Source organism: Lissotriton vulgaris, chromosome 2_1 (assembly GCF_964263255.1).
Source record: "Lissotriton vulgaris chromosome 2_1, aLisVul1.2, whole genome shotgun sequence".
Classification (NCBI taxonomy): Eukaryota; Metazoa; Chordata; class Amphibia; order Caudata; family Salamandridae; genus Lissotriton; species Lissotriton vulgaris.
In genome coordinates, this window is record NC_141687.1 from 1,856,456,682 (window position 1) to 1,856,481,837 (window position 25,156).

At 44.8% G+C, this 25,156-nt stretch overlaps 1 protein-coding gene across 1 annotated transcript in view; it reads left to right on the forward strand.

Annotated features, from left to right (window-relative positions):
- Positions 1 to 25,156, forward strand: part of CILP (cartilage intermediate layer protein) — a 92,853-nt gene that overhangs the window by 11,859 nt on the left and 55,838 nt on the right. Inside the window, exons 2-3 of the mRNA XM_086958032.1 lie at positions 20,373 to 20,468; positions 23,027 to 23,296. Coding sequence (XP_086814158.1) covers positions 20,373 to 20,468; positions 23,027 to 23,296 — 366 coding nt within the window. The remainder of the gene's footprint in view (positions 1 to 20,372; positions 20,469 to 23,026; positions 23,297 to 25,156) is intronic.

Here is a 25,156-nt window from a genome sequence, read left to right on the forward strand (position 1 = left end):
ATAGGAGGCGGACTTCTGTACAGGGTCAACGCCAACCATAAAGTCAACCAGTTTTAGGAAGCGTAGTTAGGTTATGGACAGGTAATGCACTCTGATGTATTATTCTTTAAAGAGGTGTGTCTTCTACTCTTTCCTAAACCAAAGCAGCTTTGTGGCAGTCCTGATGATTACCGGGACATTGTTCCACACCCTGGGTGCATACATGGGAAAGGCCTGATTTGCTTTTTCTTTAGTACACTTCTTAGTCTGCATCCTGGTGGTGTCCTAGCTGAAGGTGTGAGAAAAACCATCAGAGATGGTGCACTGGCCTGCAAGAAAGGCAGGTGTGTTGGTCATAATGGCTTTGTATATCATGCAGCTATTTTTGAATATAGTGAGAGCTAGCATGAGGAGTCAATGGAGCTAATTGGAACGAGGATGATGTGATTATATTTCTTCAAGCCCCGGTGAGACGTCTGCAATATGTTTGATGCCCTTAAGGTGTACGAGTATAGAGTATGAAAGACAGTGGTTAATTTGTAAAAAAATAAGTGCTAGTGCTCTCGTTGGGAGGCAGCTTCGATCAGCCCATTTCTTAAGTTAGCGCTGCCTCCACAGAACCGATTACTAACAATGAACCCCTACAAGTGGGGAGAGTATGTGGCCTTATGGCCACAGCTGCCAACTTTGAAGCTGGGGAACCAGGTTTGGGTCTCGGAATCGGCTCAACATCCTGTGATTGTGGGCAAATCATTTAATTTCCCAGTGCCTCCCAAATATGAATGTGTCCTTAACTGGTGCTTAAGCACCAGTTTTGATGATTAAGTGCCGGTGCTGAGCACCGGAAACCACTGGCTCAGATTAAGCACTGATAAAAGGTTGTTGTCTCCATGCTGCAGTGTGATCTGATGCCAGACTAGTGGCCATGCAGGAGATGTTATCATTGACGTGATCTTGGAGTTGAACATAGATTGCTTTTTAAGTGATCTTCCCAATGACTGGTACATGAGTGATGGGCCGGTAGTTGAGAGGTTCACCAGGATCTGGTGTAGGTTCTTTAGGGGTGGGACAATCTGGCCTGTTTTGTAAGCTTTTGGGAGGCATTGGAATGGAGAGTAGGGGTGGATCAACTCCCCCAAAGAGAGCTTGATGAAGGACGAGGGTAAGACACTATTTTCATTAGAAGTGGTTTTGAGGGAGTTGAGTATGATGAGGAGAGATGAGGCTGTGAAGGCTTGCCAATGTAGGATTCTATGGAAAGGGGAGGGTTTAAGAGCTTAAGTAGGTTGTGTGTTGTCGATTTGCTGTTAAATCTTCTGTATTTTTTCACAGAAGAGGTTGATGACATTGCACTTTTCATTGAGTGAGGAATAGGTAAGTCTGCCAAGGGACATTGGGGCAGATTTACAAGCCCCGTATGCCACATTTGGGCCGCCAGTGCATCACTTTTGTGACACAGCGGTGGTGCAAAGCCAGCGCCATGCTGCAGGGTATTAACAACCTGACGCATCTAGGGAGATGCGTCATGTTGTAAAGCCCTGTGCCACATGTGGCCGTTACGGCGCAGAGGGGGGCGTTCCAGCGCAGGAACGCCTCCTAAAAGTGGCTGAGTGAAATCTACAAGATTTCACTCAATCACTTTTACGGTCATGCAGTGTCAAAACCCTGCGCCTGCTTGAAGCAGGCGTAAGGATTGACACAGCATGTTAGGCATAGGGGCACCCCGAGCCTTGCTGGAGCTGCGTCGTGCTTCCGATGCAACTCCAGCAATGCGTCCCCTTTACGGCAGCAGATTCGTCACACATCTGTCTATTCCTGCCCCGTGGCGGCGCAAAAGGTGTCTGCCGTGATACAAAATAACTGGCACATCGCTGCTGATATGCAGGGATGCACCAGTTATTGTAAAACTGCCCCTTTGTATTTATGAGATGCTTTTCCTCTGAAAATTGGTTTTATGGTAGAGATTTTAAGCAACCAAACCAGGTGTTTATGGTGGATCAGACAATCATGCAGCAGGGAAGTTTGTATTTTAGGTATTTTAGATACAAGCAGGTTCTTATAATTTATCCGATGAAAAAGACTCAGAACAGTAAATGAGTGATGGATTTATCTAATGTGCAAATGCTGCATAGCTGACTGTACAACAAAGCACCATTAAGTTCAAGTGCTTCCCAGAGCAGAGAAATAGAAATCCCTAATACAATGTCACAAGTTAAGGAACCAATAAACAGCTGTTGTTTTAAATTCAGCAGGAACTATGGGGCCCATTAGCATGGCGGGCGGATCGCCACCGCCCGACCGGCGGTGGTGATCCCAGCTGGATGGCCTTTTATATCCCGCCACATTAGCATGGCGGGGTTACCGCGGCAGACGTAAAGACCGTCCACCACTTTTCCACCGGTAGGTAATCATCACGATTGCCTACCGGGCAAAAAAGGCCTATAATATGGGGGCGGTGCCTTGCCATATTATGATGTGGACGGTGTTATGCCTTTCCATGGCGGAAACTCCACCATGGAAAGATATGCGGGAATCACTTTGGGGGCTCGTTGTGGGCCCCTGGCGGTGGGGAGCTGCACTTGGGGGTCACATCCTAATTGGCGGTGCAGGATCGCCGCACCACTGGTGGCCGTTCCCAGCACCGTTAGGGTGGCGGGCGGACTGAAGTCCGCCACCATCCTAATGGGCCCCAATGTTTCTGCTTCATAGAGACTCCAATATGATCTGCGGTATTTGTCACTTACATCTACAACACCTTTCAACTGTTGTGCAAATGTACAAATTCTCTTAAAGGATATTTGCTGCAAAGCACTCTGTCACCTTCTGGAGTCGAACAGTGCTGTATAACAAATTAACAGAAGAATAAAGTGCATATCCTTACATTCGGGGTCGATATGTAGGTACCTGGTAAAATGGGGTGACCCTTGTGTCTATCTGATACGTCGTCTTTTGGGGCACTGTGGAGAGCTGCCTGGCAAACACCACCACTCCTGTCTGTCATGTTGGAGCATGGCACATAAGGACTGCTGTTGCAAATTTACCCACAGGAGGCCACATGCGAAACATTAGTGAGCAGCCATTTTATCACTGAAGTAAGTCTTTTTTGGCCATTTTTGACAACAGATCTGAATTTTAATTCTCCATAGTTTCCATTGTATCTTTGATACAAGCACAAATATTGAAAGTTAACATTTCTTGTGAAGTTTCATTGAGTTTGCAAACGTGTCCACTTGAGATGTTTACTCAAAAGCTAAGATTGGAATAAATCAACATTGTGGTTTACGCAACAAACTTGCCAAAGTGAGGAGATGTACATGTTAACACGGCTGCTGTCCTAAATATATGCCTTTTTTCAATAACAGCGATCACAACACAAGAATAATACCTTAGAGACGGTAGATGTGCCTGCGGCGGTCTGACCTCGAGTACACATTGACACGTTGGAATTTGGACACGAAGGGATTACAAAGAGTAGAGGCCTGTTAAGCTGCTCTGTTTATCCATCCATTTGTGGATGGTAGCTGGCAGATTCAAAGTTCCTTGTCCACTCATCACCTCGTTCCAGAAGAGAGCTGTCATTTGAGTTTCTCTATCAATGTAAACGGAAGACGTGAATTATGAGCATTCTTCCGAGCTCTACTGCAGTGGGAAGTGTCTTGAATGGAATGTTCTTTATTAGTGGCATAGACCACGACTACCAACAATGATGGGTACCCATTCAATGAGGGAAATGCTGCAATAAAGTCCATAGAAATCAGGAAGGGGATGCAATATTTCTGAAAACAATGTTAAGCACTATGAATAAATGCAAATGTAAGAGCCTGAGTTTATGAACCATTATGAGGCTTGTGTAGCCTAAGTCATGTGATTGCCAGGACAATGCGAAATGCCAGTGCATCAATGAGATAAAATCACAGCTATTCAGCAATCTGTGCTGCTATCAAAGGAGATAAATGTTTTTACAGACTGCTAAAGATGGTAACACTGTTCCATTGATTCCCTGAATTCCCTCATAGATAGACTTCTCAGTGAAAGACTGCTATACTTGGAGAAGTGTGGCTCAATGATTAGAGCGGCAGTCCCTGGTGCAGAGGTCTAGCCCTGGACCAGGGTTCAATTCCCCGCCTCGGCGGGTCTTGGGCTCAAAATTCCACAGACCTGATAATTCTCTCCTCGGTGCCTATTCCAATCATGGAGTCACACTCTGCAACTCTGGGCAATAGCTTGCTTAATCTCCACAACAGCGCTGGGATGCCTGGCTTCACCTTGGGGGTGCCCAGGAGTGGGCATTTCACAGGGAAAAGCCTGGAAGGTTTCCACAGCAGTAAATACAGCGCCAAGACACCTTAGGGTATAAGTGCGCTATACAAGTACGAATTCATTTCATGATTAGAATAAGCACTGAGGTGAGAATTATCAGGTCCGAGGAAATTGAGCCCAAGACCCGCCGAGGTGGGGACCAGGGACAGACCTCTGCATCAGCGTCTGCTACTCTAACCATTGAGCCACACTTCTCCTCAGATAAGATTAATGTGGGAGTTACAACTGATCTCCACGCAGCAAAAACTTGGTTTCGGCATCCTGATGGTTTACAACAGAGGTCTTCAAACTTTTTGATGCCGAGACCCCCTTGTAAAACCTTTTTAGGCGTAAGGACCCCCTTCCGACAAAAGTTTCTAGAAACTGGTACTCCTCATCATCAACTTTTGACAACCATAAATGCGCCTGTTAGACCTCATCAAATGCCTCCATCATTCATCCACCCACACTTTCCCACATCCATCCATCCACCCTTTCATCCTTCCATCCATACATCCATCCTTCATCCATCCACCCTTCCATGCATACATCCATCCTTTACTCATCCACCCTTCCTTCCATCCACCCATCATTCATCCACCCACCTTTTCACACATCCATCCATCATTCATCCATGCAACCTTTTATCCATTCATACATCCATCCACCCTTTCATCTTCCCATCCATACATCCATCCTTCATCCATCCACTCTTTCATTCTCCCATCCATCATCCATCCACCCTTTCATCCATGCATCCATCCACCCGCCCTTTCATCCATCCATCTACCCATCATTCATCCCCCACCTTTTCACACATCCATCCATACATCCTTCATCCGTCCACCCTTTCATCCTTCCATCCATACATCTATCCTTCACCAATCTATCCTTCTTCCATCCACCCTTTCATCCTTCCATCCATACATCCATCCACCCTTTCATCCATCCATTCACCTATCATTCATCCACCCATCTTTTTACACATCCATCCATCCATCATTCATCCATCCACCCTTTCATCCATCCATCCTTCATCCGTCCACCCTTTCATTCTTCCATCCATACATCTATCCTTCACCAATATATCCTTCATCCATCCACCCTTTCATCCTTCCATCCATCATTCATCCATCCACCCTTCATTCATCCACCCACCTTTTCACTCACCATTCATCCACCCACCTTTTCACACATCCATCCATCATTCATCCATGCAACCTTTTATCCATTCATACATCCATCCACCCTTTCATCCATCCATTCACCCATCATTCATCCACCCATCTTTTTACACATCCATCCATCCATCATTCATCCATCTACCCTTTCATCCATCCATCCATCCATCCATCCATCCATCCTTCATCCATCCACCCTTTCATTCTTCCATCTATACATCTATCCTTCACCAATCTATCCTTCATCCATCCACCCTTTCATCCTTCCATCCATACATCCATCATTCATCCATCCACCCATCCACCCTTCATTCATCCACCCATCTTTTTACACATCCATCCATCCATCCATCATTCATCCATCCACCTTTTCATCCATCCATCCTTTATCCATCCACCCTTTCATTCACATCTATCCTTCACCAATCTATCCTTCATCCATCCACCCTTTCATCCTTCCATCCATACATCCATCATTCATCCATCCACCCTTTCATTCATCCATCCACTCATCAATCATCCACCCACCTTTTCACACATCCATCCATCCTTCAGCCTTACATCCATCCATCCACCCAGCATTCATCCACCCACCTTTTCACACATCCATCCATCCTTCAGCCTTTCATCCATCCACATCCATCCTTCAGCCTTACATCCATCCATCCACCCATCATTCATCCACCCACCTTTTCTGTGCCTCTCTCATGGGGGGGGGGGGGTCAGTATCTCTCTGCGTCATCGTCCTTCTTCTTTCCTGCTCACAGGAGGGCATCTCTGTGCCTCCCTGCTGGGGGCGGGGGACGTGTCATGGGACCCACAGCTCCAGGTGCGCAACATCCATTGAACTCAAAGGGCTAAACAACAGCCACTCCCCCAGCCCCCCCCCCCTCATCCCCCCCACCAGCTCCCCCCCAGCTAGTGTATGTGAGCCAGGCTGAAACAGCTTCAGGGACACACACACAGTCACACCCAAGTACTTGAAAGGTCTTTAAAAGATCTTTTACTTGTTAATGAGGCGTTGATGTTTTTCACACCTCTGTGTGAATTAGGTCTCTGCCGTGAGCACCCTCGATCAGCCCGACACCAGGAACTGCACTCTGCAGAATCTGCGACCCCCTTCTCAGGACTCCACGACCCCCCTGGGGGTCGGGCCCCACAGATTGAAGACCGCTGGCTACAATCATATGAGAGTATAACAGCACCACAGGCTGTCGGAGGGAGGGGGTGTTTCTAAGAGGATTTAGTGAAAATAAGGCTACTCTTGATGATCATTAACACAAGGAGTAAAACGTGGAGCCATGGTATATTCGATGCGGAGGAATATGTTGGTGTATATTCCAAACAAAAGGTCACTGGGACATGTTTGCATCAGGAAATCCCACCTAACGTTTAGAGGAATCCTAAAACAGATTAGAAATGAAGGTCTGTCCTAACTGAAATGTACAAAAGCAAACAAATCTGGTTTTTTGTTACAATTGTATTACATCAATCCATGTGCAGAACAATATATTTTAAGGTGGTGTTAGTGGTATAAGTTCAGGCAACGCAGTGCTGATATAGCGATCATATTTAAAATATGTAGCATACAAGACACTGTACAAACCCAAATGGTTGTGAGATGATTGTCTAAGTAAAATCGAGGGAGATGGGGGGAAAGGGACTGAATTATCAGTCACGTAACTAGTTAATCCTCAACAACTATCAATTGGAGGGTATTGTCAACGTTTTGACGCCAAACTATTCATAGGGTCTCATCAGGACGTAGTCATTTGACTGATACACCAGCACATGTTGAAAAAACCCAGAAAAGCCTAAGTCATACTATCATACCAAATCCAGTCAAAAGAAAAGTAGTCAACACTACCCAGTTGACTCACCACAGTGTGGTATAAAGGTATGTCTGGTAAATGATTTACACCGTCCACACGTTCCAAATGCTCTGTGACCAAATCAAACCGATGCTATTATTTCTTCAACACAGTTACCATCAGTGTACATAAAATAAAGTAAGTTACCCCAATTTTACACCCAGGTTATGATGTATATCCATGTGAATGATTGCTATACCGCTAATCTAGTATCGCGGTTAAGGTTGCTTCCCAACGTGCAACCACATAGTTTGAAAAGTGACCCTCCCCCAGACTCACTACCTTCTATAGCAATCTAAACACCTTTCTCACTGGGATTGGTGTCCATGCGTTTACTACCACCACCAATTATGAGTTTGCATGCCTAGTAGATTAAGTACCCATAGCAGAGGTATATGTACAACCTGAAGAACAGTGGTTTGAGAATTAGCAACAAGGCTGACTCATGACCAAGGTTTATAAAATCTGTTTCACTGATTTCGGTATTACTAAAAATACTTACACATAAAAACACTACGAAAATAGAGATATGTGCGGTAGTAAGTGACATATATTAGGGATAAAATACAGCTTGCCGTACATTATAAGGATATTGCAAGTCATCAAGGAGTTCCATAACCGTATAGAGGAATGATGCATATGGCTAAGTTCCTCTATAAGGTTATGGAACTGCAAGGTGACTTGCAATATCCTTAGCAAGTACGTCATTGGGGAACTTTATCCCATATAATACATGGTCACAGCATCACCTTTCCCACAAACCACTCAAAACTTTGGTGCATAGCTCTTTCATAAGAAAGAGCAAGTGGAGAAGTGTGGCTCAATGGTTAGAGTGGCAGACCCTGATGCAGATGTCTAGCCCGGGACCAGGGTTCAATTCCCTGCCTCGGCGGTTCTTGGGCTCAAACATTCCACAGACCTGATAATTCTCACCTCTGTGCCTATTCCAATCATGGAGTGCAACTCTGGGCGATAGCTTGCTTAATCTCCACAACGGCCCCCACAATGCTATGGATGCCTGGCCTCCATCTTGGGAGTGCCCAGGAGTGGACGCCAGGAGGGGTTCCAAAGCGGTATTCATACAAGCGCCTTGAGACCCTTGCGGGTGAGTAGTGTGCTATACAAATATCAATTTACATTTTTTAAAGCATGTTTGCAAACATGAAGAATAAAAATAAAACCTCTAGTGCAAAATTAAAAACAACAAAAACCTGTTGGATATTTGGATATTGGATGTTGGATAGTTTTCTGCACCAGGTACAGCAGGCGTCTTATCTCACTATTTACGGTGCACTAGAACTATCTCGGATATTAGGGACTTACTGGACAAAGACAAAAGTTTATTTCACAAACACAATCCTAAATAATCACGCCAACTGCTTCTCTCAGCATGTTCAGGCTCAACCCCAAACCTCAAACCACTCAGCATCAAGCAACACTCATCTACAGCAAATCTGGGTTCAGTTTGCAGGAAAACCATACTAGATGTGAACAATACCAAAGCCAGAAAAATAACATGTAAAACAAAAGAATCTTCATGCTCAGCATGCCAAAGTTGTTCCCTATGAATACAAAATAATGTTTTTTTTCTACAGTGTTGCATTCTAAGATTGCATGCGGCATCATAAATCCTCTTATATGGTCTACTCTTAAAGCCCTGCATGAACACTTATGTTCACTTAAAGAGTTCAGATTTCCAACTCTCCTTTTTCCTTCAAATGATTCTTTTCTTCTTTCCATCCCCGCATGCCTTACTCTCTCCAAACACAGCCTACGGTGTCAGGGGTGTTTGCCTTAATCTCTATTATTGCATTTCTGCAACTGCCAACACCTCATTTAAGAGATCACAATAAACCCATTTGTAATATCCATGCCTCCCCTCTAGTTCATTTATTAATACCACGAACTGTCTACACAACTCACATATCCCCTATAAATGATCATACCTAATTTTGCCCAAATAAGTGCATGGCATTGTTCCCTTGAGGGCACACGAATAATGGCAATAACCAACAATAATCAATAAACACTGGACTGAACACTAACTCTGGGTTCCCGAATTACTGTACTGACTGACGTAAGGCGTTTCGACACCGTCAAGCGTGGTAAGAGCTATATCAATACAATTACATTAGAATACAATCCCAAACTGGCTTTTGTTCTGAAATTAGTTTGCTTGTCTTTTTTTCACGGAAAGGCAGTCTGCTGAGTAACCTGTAGATGGCAGTACAGGTCAACTGATATTGCCAAACAAAATAGGGCGTGCGTTTACAAGTAGGATAGTCGGTGTGATGAAGATGGCTCTAAAACACTAGGCTACCGTTTTACAAAGTGACACACTAATACTGGCAAAACGTATACACGCAGGAAAGTAGCATAACGCAGTGTATCGAGACACGCCCAGTGCAGTATGCTAAGCAGATGCCTGCCACGTGTATGGCAATGTAGTGCTTTTGGCGGGGCGCGGTTTCCATTTGGTGCAGACAGAGGCTTTCGTTAGCTGGAGTCAGTGTTGGGTTCCAGGTGCTTTAATAGTCCACAGGGGTGTTCACAACCTGGCACAACTGCTGGGAAACGTTCCACGGAATTTGCCGTGAAAATTATGGGGCAGATTTATGATGCCCTTGCGCCTCTTTGCGCCGCAATTGCGTCACTTTATGTGACTCAACGGCGGCGCAAACATGAGCCCTATTTACAACGTGACGAATCTAGGAGATGCGTCACGTTGTAAAGCCCTGCGCCATGAGGAGGCGTTCCTGCGCAAGGGGGGGGGGGGGGCGCGTTCCTGCGCAGGAACGCCTCCTGAAAGTGGCTAAGTGAAATCTATGAGATTTCACTCAGTCACTTCCAGGCCAATGCTGCGTCAGGCGTAGGTCTTGACGCAGCATTGTGAAGATGGGGCACCCCCGAGCCTTGCTGAAGCCTTGCTGAAGCTGCGTTGCGCTTGCGACGCAACTCCAGCAATGCGCCATCTTTCCGGCACAGATGCGTCACGCATCTGTGCCGTTTTTGCACCATGGTGCGCCGCATTGTAAATGCGGCGCACCATGGGTGGCTGAGCTGTGGCGCACTATGGCGCACATTAACTGGCGCATCCCTGGGGATGCGCCAGTTAACAATAATCTGCCCCTACATATCTTCAGAAAATTGCGTAACTGACTGACTGGTTTACATGCATAATGATACCATCAATTACGCGAGGTCTGTGCATATGCTGCAGTGCTGCTCAGACATGTCAGTCATTAAAATCTGACACTGAAGCTGACCTGCCTCTAACGGGCCTATATTCATTTTCTCAACTACACAGGTAATAACCGATCGATTTCTGAACAATGACTGTAAAAACATAAAATCCTCCATGTCAGCATGTAGTTCCTGTTTATATTTCACGTTTTCCTTTACCTTGCATTCTCCTTAGAGGGTTTTTCAGGTCTGCACTGCATGCGCCCTAGCTTGCGAGAGATATTTTAAATAACAAGGGGATTGCATCCCCTACCCCCCATTGTTTGCCATTCTTTGGCTTCACTGTCACTTTTATCTGCTACCTTTTAATTGGCCAGCGCATGCTGGCTTCACTTCCTCTTCTTTTGGCTGGAGCATGGAATAAATACTGATTGCTTCCACTTAATTTATGTCCTTTCTCTGATCACGCTGTGACTGAGGTACTACTTACATTTTTTCCTCTTCCCTGTCGTCCTTGTTGAACCTCTTGCCAGTGGTAAGTGTGTTTTACTATACCTCACAGACTTCAAAGAAACCCTTTTCTTCCTTGAAGCGGATGTTTATTGGACAACAGATGTTATGTGCTTCCAAATGTATGTGCACTAAGAAATGGACATGGGCATAATTGGTTTCTTTATGTGAAACGATTTTTTGCCAAGTGACATTTTTTCTCTTTTGTATGAATGGGTAGATTGCTCGGAATCATAGGGGTGTGGTGCCATGACATACCAAGCATTGGCAAAGCCAGTGGGTTTTGCCTTTGAGACTATTTGCTCTACCATTGCATTTTGTTCCTTCGGTACAGCATTGGCTTTGCTGATTTGGAAATGACTTGTAGTCATGCTGCACAGCAATGTGGCTTCTGTGCAGCATGGTTAAAAATAATAATAACAAGCATTGGCATAGCCATTAGGCATTGTTGTTGAGACCTTATAAGTGCTTAGCCATGTAATAGTTGATGTTGTTGCACCAATGATATTGTGCTGGATAACTAAACACTTATAAGGTCCCAAAGGCGAGACCTATTGGCTATGCCAATGCTTGTATCATTTCTCATTCGGTTTATGTGGCACGCAAAGAATGAGCAGCTTATGAACTTGTTCAACATTCTTAGCTTTGTGATGAACAGGGAGACAGGGTAATGTCAAGGCAGTCTGGCGTGAGTGGAGAAATCCTTGCAGCTTAATAAATGAGCCAACTGATGAATAAATCAGCGATGCGTATTGGTGCATTTGGGTGTTAAATGGGTATTAATACGGTGAAATAGTTTCCTAGACTTTGTTACCATGTGCAAAATAACAACAACAAAAAAGAAATAATCCGATCTCAATATGTGCTGCATTATTCCGCATAATCTGCCTTTTCTTGTCACACCTTTATTCAAATTAATTGGCCCTCCCTTGCCACATAATTACTGTGGCGCCGGTCATATGTCATAGTGCCAGTTGGCAGACTTGTGAAATGCAAAATGAAATGTAGTTTCTTTTTTGGGGGGCGAGGGAGGATAATCACAGTTAAACACCCCAGTGGGTTAGAGGGCAGAGATAGCAGTTCAAATGCAAATCGCTGTTAATTGGCTAACATTAACACACCTCAGAAAACCGGTATGCTAAAAAATCATGTTTTTTGCCAGAACAATGTGAGTAGCATCAGCTGGGCGTGTATTAAGGGAACCTGTGAAAGATAAAAAAATTAGTCCACTGCCCACCCCTCTTCCGGAGGAAGTTTATTGTGACTTAGGTGAAGCGCCAGCAGTGCCGCGGTGATGCCCTGCCTTGAACAGGTGCAGCACATGCTGCCCCGCGAGGGCCACCAATGAGAGGAGAGTTTAGAAAAGTATTGTAGGTTTTTTTGTGGGCATGGGGATCAGCATAGAAATAAGTCAAGTACCCCCGGATAGAGTCGGAGTTCGGTTGAAACTGGAGATTCTATGGAAGAAAAGAGCCTTCACAGGATTTACACTTTGTAAAGCAAAAGACATTTGAAACTTAGTGAAGTACAAACTGTGTGTAAAGTGATACTGAGTATAGTATCCAACTCAACAATAGCGTGCATTTACTGTTGTTTATCTGGTGCACAAATATGTGAGCTTGAAAAGCTCACATATTTGTGCACATATTAATCTGCTGATATCCTGTTGTAATGAATGCGCATTCTGTTATTTTCGCCCAAAGTCGTTTTTCATGGCCATGATGGGGTCAGTGACGTCCTGTAGTCCTCGGGCGACCGTGAGTGCTCCGGTTTCCAGGGTAACTGAACCCACGGTGTGTGTTAACTCAGCAGATATATTACTGAACCCTTGACCTCCTGTGTTCTTTGTCCTCCTCCAGGATCCCTGCATTCCTGGCACTCTCGGTAGGCGCTGGCGCCAGCACAGAGCCTTTGCTATGCACTCTCGTCAGGGTGTGGAAAGTAGACCTTAGATAAGCCTTGTAGAGTAACCTGTCAGTGGCGCACACCGACAAAATGTACTGGATCACAATACAGTCGGTCAGAGCAGCCCTTGTTAGACTAAAGCTCCTAGCAGTGGTGTAACAAAGGTGTCAGGGCCTCTAAAGTAAGCAATGAAGAGGGGACCCCCTACAATCCTCCCCGACAAGCCTTGGTTGAGATGTAAAACTAAGTGCAGCGACCTCCTGGCAAAACTGTGCCCTGCTGGAACTGCACCTTCTCAGCTAATGATAGCAGGGTGGGGAACGGGGGCGCGGCTTCGAGGCTCAGTCCATGTACAGTGTTTACCTTGCGGTAGTGAGCAGCGGCACCATCTGTTTCCAAAGCGCGGGTGCGAAATTTGCAAACAGATGGCACTGCTGCTCGCTCCCGCAAGGTAAATGCCGTACATGCATGAGTGCTCATTGGAAACAGTGCAGTACATGCACGAGTTTCCGAAAAAGTCCGGAGTGATTCTAAGAGGTCACTCCAAAGTAGTGTTTGCGCGCTGCATAGGCAAGACCTAAAAAAGGACCATGATGCATCCAGTGCTGATGCACTTAAAAAAAGCACATTATCGCCGACTTTGTCATAGCGCTTTTGAAAATTATTTTTAGCCACACTCCAAAGCATCCGTGCTCTTGTACAGAATGGCTACAAAACATTGCCAAATCCAATAGCTCTCTTCGGCGAGACATATTGCATTGCCAATGCTGTTTTCAATTACGCTGTTTCTGTAGTTAAAAAAAAACATAGCTTATTGATCTTGTGTGGTGCCTAATGTTAACTGAGTTGCCTATAGGTGTCTGTGTGAGTTGAGGTTGTGGATATTTATAACTGGCCATGATTGAGAGAGCTGAAGATGAGACTGACGGTAGTGCCAGTTTCTCACAGTGCCTGTCAGTGGCTCATAAGGGTATTCAGAGCACATGTTCATCCAGTCCTTGGCCTATCTGCAGATCGCACAGAGCAGTGATCATGTGTGGCAATTATATTCTGCGAAAGCGTGTGAAGGATGTGCACAGCTACCGAAAAACTGACAGGGTGAAACTAAAGAAAATGCAGTACTTACTAATGAGTGGGTGCCTTGTGTGTTTAGGGGGATGTTGAATTGAAGGAGATGCAAGGAAGTGCATGCAGGAGCAAGTGTAAAGAGAATGGATGTCATTTAGGGGTCACCAGGGGTCACAGTTGTGACTCTTGGCTTGCCTCATGTGACCCCTGACACTGCCTTTGCGACCCCTGGCCTCAGAGGTGGCAAAATCAGTGCCCGGATCACAGAGGCAGCTCGACCTTAAAGAGGCTGTTTGGGCTCCACTTTCCTTGTTTTCTGTTGATATTGAAAAATTACATTAATAGTGAATAATATCAAATTATTCACTATCAGTGTAATACAAATTGAAAATCAATTAGAAGGAATAGGACCTTCTCTGGTAGCTGGGGTAAGTAAAAAATGTGTGTTTATGAGTAAGTGTGTGACTGAAAGTAAAGGTTAAATGTGTGTGATGTCGCTTACGTTACCCCAGCCATTTTGGTGAATTGACATCCATTGTAAAGAGTCTGCTGAAGAGGAAGTATCTCAGGTTTGCAATATGCATGTGGAGGATTTCAGTAAGGTGGGGGAAAGGGAATACGTGTCTAACAGACAACTCCTTAACAACTCCTTAACCTCAGGGGTGGTCCCGGCCTCCTTCAAACGGGCAGAGGTGGTTGCTATCTTGAAAAAACCCACGGCTGACCCGTCCACCATGAGCAACTATCGTCCCATTTCCCTCCTTCCTTTCCTCAGTAAAGTTTTGGAGTCTCACGTTACTCAAACCCTCACTTCCTTTATAGAGGACTCCTGTGTTTTGGACCCCCAGCAGGCTGGGTTCAGACCTGCGCATTCCACAGAAGCAGTCATCCTCTCTGTGATGGACGAACTTCGCAGGGGCGCCGACTCCAACACCTGTCAGGCCCTGGTTCTCCTGGATCTGTCGGCCGCCTTTGACACGGTCGACCATGCTATTTTGGTCGACCGTGTCAGAGAGGCTGGCATCCAGGGCACAGCTCTGGACTGGGTGCGCTCTTTCCTGACCCATCGCCATCAAGCTGTCAGGCTGTCCCAGTTCTCTGCCTCTCAAGTCGAATTGACTTGTGGTGTCCCGCAGGGCTCCTCTTTATCCCCCCTCCTTTTTAATTTATACCTGGCCCCGTTAATCCGCTCCCTCCGTCGATTCAATGTCTCTGCATTCAACTACGCAGATGACATTCAACTGGTTTTCACCATTGACTCCGGTGATCAATCCATTTCCACTTTTCAAAATACCCTCTGTTTTATCAGTGATTGGATGGGCACAAACCATCTGAAACTCAACCCCGACAAGACAGAGCTGGTTCTTGTCGGGGGGCCCTCCAATCCCTGGCACTCATCTTTTTGGCCTGTCAGCCTTGGCAACCCTCCTTGCCCTGTCAACTCAGCAAAAAGTCTGGGTGTTGTCATAAGTAACGACCTATCTATGACACCCCAGATCAGCGCGGTAGTTTCCTCTAGCCATTTCCAGCTCAGGAAAATACGTAAGATCTCCCGCCTACTCACTTCTGATGCCCTTACCGTGGCCTTGCTTGCGTTAGTCATGTCTCGGCTTGACTACGCAAATGCACTATACGTAGGCATTCCTGCATACCAACTTAGGAGACTCCAGCTGATCCAAAATCAAGCTGCCCGCTTGATCTACCACCAACCTAGAGATCAGCACGTCCAACCTCTCCTAAAAAGTCTTCACTGGCTTCCGGTATCTGCCCGATGTAACTTTAAGCTTGGTTGCATTATTTTCAAATCCCTCACTGGTCAGGGCCCCTCTTTCATTTCTTCTCTGCTTCATCCTTATGTTCCCTCTCGCACCCTTCGGTCATCCCAATTGGCTTTACTTTCCACCCCCAGATTCAAGCGTAAGAAACACTGTGGCCTTAGGTTTTCCTTTTTAGCCCCGTCTTTCTGGAACTCTTTACCCCTCTCTCTTAGGTTGTCCTCCCTTTATCCTATGTTCAGATCTTCTCTTAAAACGTATCTGTTTACCATAGCCTATCACTAGTCTTCATCTTCAGTTGGGTTATTGTTTGTCTCTCCTCCCTGCTCGCTCTGTACAGCGCCAAGAAACCTAATGGTGTTAGCGCGCTCAATAAATTAATTTAACATAACATAACATAACATAACAGAGAGACTGTAGAAGGAAGTACGGGAAGAACATGAGTCATTGTAGTTTCTCATTTTCTGGTGCTCCTAACATGCTTTTGTGAAGCCAATAGGTTTAGCTTGTTTCAGGTGCATCTCCATTCAAGTGCAATATGTTTAGATACAGTAACAGAAAGTACACAGAGAAACACCAAAATACTGGTCGGTGTTATGCTATGGGAAGAAATGGATTTTATTTTACATGTTTGAAACAGTGACCTTAATTATACTGGCCATTGCTTCTTGGAAAGATATTCTAGGTACCCTTCTTAGGCCACGTCCTTTTTAGGGACCGCCACGTGTTTAGGTCTCGCCTGAGCCAGCGCATGTGCTGGTATGGCAAGACATTTAGTGAGTGGGCTTTAGAAATCTGACCACAAGCTTTTGCTGGCCTCGAGCGTGCGGTTACGCGCACAGTAACGCGCATTCCTCCCATCGCTCGATCAAGCACCATCTGGCTTTACTCTTGCTTGCTCTCCCAAACGCGCGCTTCAACGCTCCTCCCCATCAACAGAGCGTGTCTGACGGCCACGGTTCTTGTTGCTCCTTCTCTTTGGCTCATCTACCAAGCTACCTTTACGACATTGAACCGGTGTAACTTTATCTCCTACCGACAGTATCCCTTGCTCTCTGAAATCGAAGAAAGACTTTCACCTACCCGAATCTTGCGGCTGATCTTAGTCCTGATCTCCAAATTGCTGGTTAAAAGGGCACACTCCGGGTCGATCCCACAACCGGATTTCCCAGGCAACCTTTCACAGAAACACAAATGCCAAATGCTCACTCTGCACAGCTGTTTCCGGGGGAAGCATGCACAGCCCGCTCTGTTCAGCACCCCTCTGACCTTCCCTGACTGCCCCAGTCCCACCCCTCGTGCTTCTCTTTTTTTCCCTGCCCCGTATTTGCTCTTCTATTTCCCCATGCCTCGTTTTCCCCTCCTTTTCTCCACGCCGCGTTTGCTCTTCCGTTTTCCTCCCATGCACTCTACATTTCTCTTCCACGCTTGTTTCTTCCCGGATCAGGCATATTCCTGGAATCCATCGCCTTTCTCACTTGAATGTGCCCTGGACCTGCCCTGCTCTGCTCTTCTCCCCTCTCCCGGGACAGGCTAGCATGTCCCATAAGATTAATGCCACCTGCGACCAGGTCTTCCCTATAGCTATACTGGTCACTGTGTCAACTGGTCCCTTCTTATCCTGCTGCCATGCTTCTGCAAAAAAGCGTTGGCAAAGTGAATGGGTCTGCAAAATTCCAAATCAGACTTATTTATGTGTTATAAGAAGTCCAAACCAGACCTACAGGCTTTGCCAATGCTGTTTAATATTGTAAGTATGGGGTGAAATGCCAACATATGCTTAGCGCAGTGGACTCTTTACCATATATGACCTTGCCTTGAAGGCACGGGCACTCAGGTGAGATGTCAGCTTTGAGCACCCCAGCGCCTACACCGGGAATGTTGCTTCCTTCAAGAATGACTGAATGTAATCTCACCAGCCACAGCTACTGCTACGGTTATGTGGATGTTTCACAGCAGAAATGGCTTTAGGCTATGACTTTATTCGGGATTTTTACTTGAAATTATTGAATTTAAAAGGAAGGTTCTGCTTTGCAGGAAAACTTTTAACAGCCCGAGCTGTTATTAGGTCCTTGATTTGGAGCTAAACTCCTTATATGAACTTGTGTCCATTTAACTTGTTTCAATAGATCACAATTTCCGTATGTCGTACATTAGTAGCTCGGTCAGTCCTATTTTCTTTGGATCCTGGTACAGAGTTTGTAAATCTGCATTTAGGAGTAAAATCCAAACTATAAGTACAATAATATATTTAAAAATAACATAGCCTAAACACATTGGCAAAGCCAATAGGTCTGGCAAAACACTTATATGGTCCCAAAGGCGAGACCTATTGGCTATGCCAATGCTTGTTTATCCTACTTAGAGATCTGGTGCTGCTTTGTGCAGAATTCCCCCAAGCATCCATGTACAATCCCACGTTCAATCCCATAGTAGCAATAGATATACCTATCCTACCCTGGTAGAATATTTCGCTCAGGTCTACGCTGTGGTTCCCCTAATGGACGTACATCTGATGAATTGGTACTGTGGGCATGACCGTGCAGTACATTCTGCAGGCCATATTGTTTCGGGGTTCGGACTTCCAAACTTTCGAGGTGCTCGTGCTGTGAAGACTCTTTGCAGGGCTGTTGTTATGAACATAAGATCAGGCCACCCTTCATATTGTGAACAATTTATAATCTAAAAATTCACACATCGGGTTTGTGAGAAGCGGGGTATTCACCATCTTTTCAGCGTTTTCACCAGCTCAGAGCAGGCGGTACCTGTTAAACTACTTTTAAGTCTTGACCAAAGGTAATAACGAAAGCCAAAGCCTTTTATTTGTGGTTTTGTATTTTGCTGGGCATGCGAATCGGAATGGCTCGGTTATGGTTTATGTGAAAAGTATGTGGGAATTTAGCAGTAGTTTATAAAAATAGTATGTAAGGCAGGGCCTGCATTACTATAAAGCAAGGTAAGGAAGCAGACGTAGGGTGCTACACCAGACAGCGCCCAATCACAAGATCAACAAATTTGATGTTTGATGTTTGGGGGTTTTTATATAGCGCACGCACACTCCAAGGAGCATCTTGGCGCTATTGACTTCATTACAGAATAGAATGTAGGGAGGTTTTAACTGAGCTTTAGATATCATTTAGACAAGGGTTTTGCATTTTGATTCAGACAGTCCATAAATCCAGGTTTTTAATAGTTTTTTAAAGGTTTTTTCTGATGGACATGCTCTAAGGTGAGCTGGAAGAATATTCCAGGCTTTAGCGCCTAGGACTGCCAATGATTTTCCACCTTTGGTGGCCAGTCTGAACTTGGGGATGGACATTAAATTAGCCGTAGCTGACCTGAGTTCTCTATTCGGATGGTATCTGTGAAATCTATTGGACAGTAATCAGGAGGATCTTGAATAGTATGCGTTTCTGGATGGGGAGCCAGTGCAACATGTTCAAGGCGGCTGATGCAGATGACTTTCTAGGCCATCTCAAAACCAGCCGAGCCGCCGCATTTTGGACCATCTGTAATTTATGCAGGGTAGATTTAGCCACCCCTGCATACAGACTGTTACAGTAGTCAATTCTTGATGTTATGAGAGCAATTGCTACTGTGAGACAGGCAAACAAAGGCAGATAGTCAAAAAATTTGCGAAGGCCTTTGATTATGTTAATATATTTCTTTTTTATTAAGTGACAAGGAGTGCTGCAGCAACAAATTGCTGTTTTGTGTGTAACAAAGACAATCCTACAACTGGTTCTGGCTTAGGGAGGTGGACAAGCTTTGGTAAACAGGTATACTAATTACATGAGGTGCAATACATTAACGTCTAGGAGTGATCAATGCATCTGAGCATATGAAGTCAGTTTCGCGGGGTTGTGAAGCTAGGCAGACGCTTTACATTGGAGGAGTCAGTGCTTGATGATCATTTTGACAAACAAAGTACTGGAAGAAGCTCTACATTGTTTCCTAAAATCTATATGCTTTAGATATACTCTAGTTACAATCAACAACCTGATTGCTTTAATTAGATCACCTCCAAATTAATTTGTCTGTTACAATTTGTTTACATTTTTAAAATCTTTTTTATCAGTTTATAAAAAGAAATTATGTATATGGATTGTTATATTTAAACAACGTATTGTTTTTGTATTCATTTTAAATTGTTAATCTCTGAAGAGGTCTAACCTCTTCGAGCGGGTGGAATTCCCCCGCTGTGCGGGAGAAGTCCACGCGTGCGAAGAACGGACGGCCCCTGGCCATCCCCTGCACACGCCCGTGTGAGGTTGGACAGCCCCGGCAGAAGGAAGCATGGAAGAGGTTAAATCAATAAAGTGAATTGAATTAAATTGATCAACTAAGAATGCACGGACAAATATGATTAATCTAGATATAGGCCAACAGACTAAGACTTATAATTGAAATATTTTTTATTATTTGTATAATACATCATCCAAGTACAATGATAGTAATTGTCCTAAATTGATTTAGGACAATTACCAAGGCTCCAGTTTCTTGGACACATTTGAGATGCTGTAGGCTGGATACCGTAAAACCATGAAAATTATTATGGCTTCTTTGTACAGTCTGTACTCTAAGGGTGACATCTCTTGCAGGAACTCAAAAAGATGCAGGTCTGTTCAGCCACTCGGCCACAAAACTACAAACCGGCAAAAGACACATTCAAGTAAGGCTGAAGAACAGCACGTCAGGTGAGATACGCAACATGGCGCCCTGTGAAACAGCCCAGGACGCGAGCGAAATGTGATTGAATTTATTGTTAGGCCTCCAATGTGCATGCATAAAGCTTGAAAATATATGAAAGAAGGACATTCATTAACTTTTAATATCATTGATAAAGAGTTGAACAGCTCCTGAGATTAGTATTAATACTACTAGTGGATCAAACCATGAGTATTTGAATCAGTCTGTAGACATACTTATTCCTAATGCCATATTTTAACAAATACCATGGTAAACAGACCTTCATCAATGTGCTCCAGCTAACTATTTCTAGATGGAAGAGGGTTAATCTATTTATGTCTTTGGTGTTGTTTGGTTCAATTTAGGCATTAAGGCACTGTACAGGAGTTACGTCAGCAGTAAAAGAATATAGCATTATAGCCTGCTGCTGCTCCAGGTTGTAGGCCATTTGGGCCGACTCTACAATTATTAGTGGAGGACCAATAACACGAGAGTGGGACTTTGATGGTAGGTACAGCCGGCAGTGCCAGACTATCGATCTATTACAATATTGCCACACAAGAAAGTGGACTGAGGTTCTCTGTAGCTTCTCTCTCCTTTCACAGCTCCTGCTCTCCATGACTGAGGGTTACTGTCCCATACGCAGGCCAGGCAGTAACTGAAAAACGTGCAGCAGTAGCTGAGAAAGGAGGGAGGCTCTCCAGAGGTCAATCTGTTGGGAACAGCATTCCCAATTTTATTTATACATTTTACCAAAACAGTTCACAAAGTATCCTGAGCGGTTAATGTTGACCTTGACTTGCCTCAGGCATGAAGGGAAGTAGGGGATCACCTGTACTGTGAAGCAAGAATTGGGACAGAAATTTAAAGAAGCAGCAAGCCTTGTCTCTGTGATGCTTGCTACGTGAAAATAATTCATGTAAATGTGAGTGATAAGTTAATCAGCAAATTTAAAGGCTGCTTGGGAGCCTACTGCAGACTTTAATTGATAGAATCATTTGAGGCTTCATGGGTATTTTTTTCAAAGGTATTCTAAGAGGGCTCATCAATTCACAGATTACCACGGACACAATCCATGGTAGGGAACTAGAGGCTGTGGGGCCTCAAGGGTGTGCTGTCCTCCAATCACAATTGTTAAACACAACTGAGCCACCCGAGAAACTATTTAAACCAATGCTACACCTTACTCTAGCCTATATCTGGGTATACACACAAATGTGACAGGATGTTCTCACACACCACCAGGTGTCATGCTTTATCATAGGACTCCGCAAGCTCTTCAAAATCCCGGTTTGATGAAGGACGGGCCTACACCTGAGGATCAGGGAGGTACTTCTAACTAAGACTGAACCAGTGGCATAGTATAATTAAAAAACAATGAGATATGCTTAACTGACCTTTATATTAAATGTAGTACCACTTGGTATTAAAAACCAACGTGGAGAAAAAGGGAAATAGTACCCCATCAGCACTCCAACCATCAACCTGTTTCTGCCTGTTGGCCTATGCTAGTCTGTGGCATTCTTCAGAACGAAAAAACTGGATCCATGTGTACCACACAACCCTGTGCATGCCACTGTCAGTATATGACTTTTGTCGACCCTCTCAAATCTTAGGTCCTTAAGTACCCCGACTTTGGGTCATTTGGGCCCCATGGAGGAAGGGATCAGGAGTTGTCCGATGGTCAATGTTGGAAACCGAAGGTGTGGAGGATGTAAAGAAAGTTGAAGACAATGCCTTTTCGCCAACTGGTCAGTGGAAACCAGAGAGGAGACCAATACAGGGCACTCAGTATTACCACCACCATCTCACTCGGTATCTTTTGTGAGACCTTTAGATGGAGAGGTATTGGGGGCAATGCAAAAGTACTGGCACCAAAATATCAGGCGTATCAGAAGTGTTGTCTGCCAACCTTTAGCCCAGATAACATCACAGGATTCAGAAGTACAAAGGGCTGCTGCATCTGGCTTCCCCCATTCGACTGATGCTCATGTCTCTGTCGGAATATTAGTTGATATCAGAAAGTGATAGCCTAGTTGTGCTGCAGTTTACCAGATGGATACGCCATTCCGTAACATTTGATGATGCATTTACTGGTTTTACAAGAAGTTACTCTTAAGAACCCAAAGTTGTAAGCCGATCACAGTGCTAAAATAGTTTGTAATGCATACATTTAATCTTCAGTTTTATGACTTAAGAAAAACAATTTATAAAAAGTATTATTATTGCAACTCATTCATGGGATATGTCACTAAAGGTTTAGTATGCCGGAAATTTCTAAGACTAAACCCGTACTCCACACTTGCTGTTTTCACACAAGCTTTTGAATATACTGCTGCGTTCCCGTGCTAATGTATTTTAATTTATTTTGAAATTGATACAATTTAAATAATTTTATTAGGTAAAGTGGTTACCTTTGTAATAGAATACAGTGTGTAACTAAATGTAATACAGTGACAATGGCCTGAAACTTGAGAACATTTTTATTGCCTCGTGGTGCTCTGGATTTCTCCTCATTGGTGTAATAAGTGGTCACGTTTGTTGTACGCTCCATTTTCTTTCTTAGAGCCCTGGGAGTGGACGAACTGGTTCAATGTCGACCACCCTGGTGGCAATGGAGACTACGAACGCCTGGACGCAATTCGGTTTTACTACCGGGATAAAGTGTGCAAAGCGCCGATTAGGGTCGAAGCCAGGACGGCTGACTGGATCCCAGCAGAGAGGACGGGGGAAGTGGTGCACGCCAGCCTGGCCCGGGGCTTCTGGTGCATCAACAAGGAGCAGGTGGCTGGCAGGAACTGCTCCAACTACGCTGTCCGCTTCCTGTGTCCTAAAGGTGAGTGCCAAGCTGATTCATGAGGGTTTCAAAAACCTTTACTGCCATGACAGTTAATCGGATTGGTATGGCCAGGGCCGGACTTGCCGTACCGGGTACCGGGTGTTTTCCCGGTGGGAAACATCCTTTACAACGCAACTTTTACCACGCAGTGCTATTACAACGCAGGTTTTACAATGAAAACCATTACAACGCATTGCGCTGGGGGGCGCTCTAGGATAGGGAATAGATTTAATTTACTATCCAACACCTTCCCTAGTGTCCACGGGGACAGGAGTTGGAATAGTAAATTAAACTATTCACTATCCAGCACCCCAAAGCGCTATGCGTTGTAATGGTATGCGTAGTAAAACCTGCATTGTCACAGCATGCGTGGTAAAAGCATGCGTTGTAACGTCATATATCCTCTCCCGGTAGGCCAGAAGGGTGGGGCTGGTTTTTGAGTGGTGGGGGCCTTTTTTTTTTTTACTGGGGGCCGGTTTTGCAGCAGTGCTGCAATATCAGCCTCCTGTAACAAAAGAAGTAGCTGTGCTTCTCAATAAAACCCTTGCCCCAGGCTGGTCTCATTGAATTGCCAGGGCTTGTTTTTGTTCCCAGTCCATTCCTGGGAATGGCTCAGAGGCGGATTGGCCTACTTGTAAAATAGAAGAATGCTGACAGGCCAGTGGCCACTGGTCAGTATGGCTGGAGCAGAGGTCAATTTATATGCCCGTTTATGTCCTCTAATACCACAGGCTATGTATTAACTTACCACTTCTGATGCACTAGAATTCTAGTTCACATACATTGTAGCAAATCCATGGAATAGTTCCACTGCAGACACTCTGAAGTCATGCAGCAGGAGCATTAGACTCACACCAGAGGTGCACAGTTTCACTGCAATTCTAATACACCTGCTACAATCACACTTCATTTGTTTCTAAATAGCACTGCAGTTTGACTGTAGTTGTACACTTGACACATTTATTTACAAGTCCTTTGTACCACCGGTGCATCACTCTTTTTGACGCATCAGCATGACTTTTCATGGCCTTGTGAATATGGGTCTCTTTCACTCATTACTCTGTGTGAAAGGGGCGTTCCATGGGTGTTGCTATGGGTGTTCCCAAGCAACATCCATGGAACTTGACGCATTCCCAGATTTACAACATGTTGCAGAACTGGGAATCGTCAGAATCCTATGCTTCCCAAGTGAAGACATAAGAATGGCGCGAGGAGAAATACTTTTATTTCTCCTCGTTTTTTCCTCTTTCGGTGCATGCTGCATTCTGCAGAATGCAAGGAAAGGAAAATGCCATTAATGGTTGTTTTTGGGCAGGAAGATGTTCCTTCCTGCACAAAAACAACCATCCCCACAGCGCAGGCACCCTTGCAAAATGATGCATGGGTGCCTGCGCTGGCGAATGAAATCCCATGGTGTGCTAGCGCAGGGTAAAGCACAGGGATGCATCGTATTGTTGTGAATAGGAAACATCCCTGTGCTTTGAAAATCACACAGCACGGTGCAGCTCAATGGCTTGCAGCGCTGAGCTGCGCCATTTTTCTGTAGATGAGGCCCTAAATGCACTAGAATCATACAGGGGTCCACTTCAGAGTCCACACATTTCTCGCGTGCCTGTACTGGAATCACAGCTCAAGTGCAATGGAATGATACAGTACGGCAGAATTTTTGGCAATGTAGGAAAAATAAAGTGTTATCACATGAGGAATGTAGTGGGACAGTAGACACCACACATGTTGTAATGTTTCTTTCAGGGCACAAGTCCTAAAAAGGAAGTGGGGAGATTAACCAAGTTAGACAGTATGCAAGTCACATCATGGAGAATGCCATCACAGCGAATGACATCACAATGCGTAACA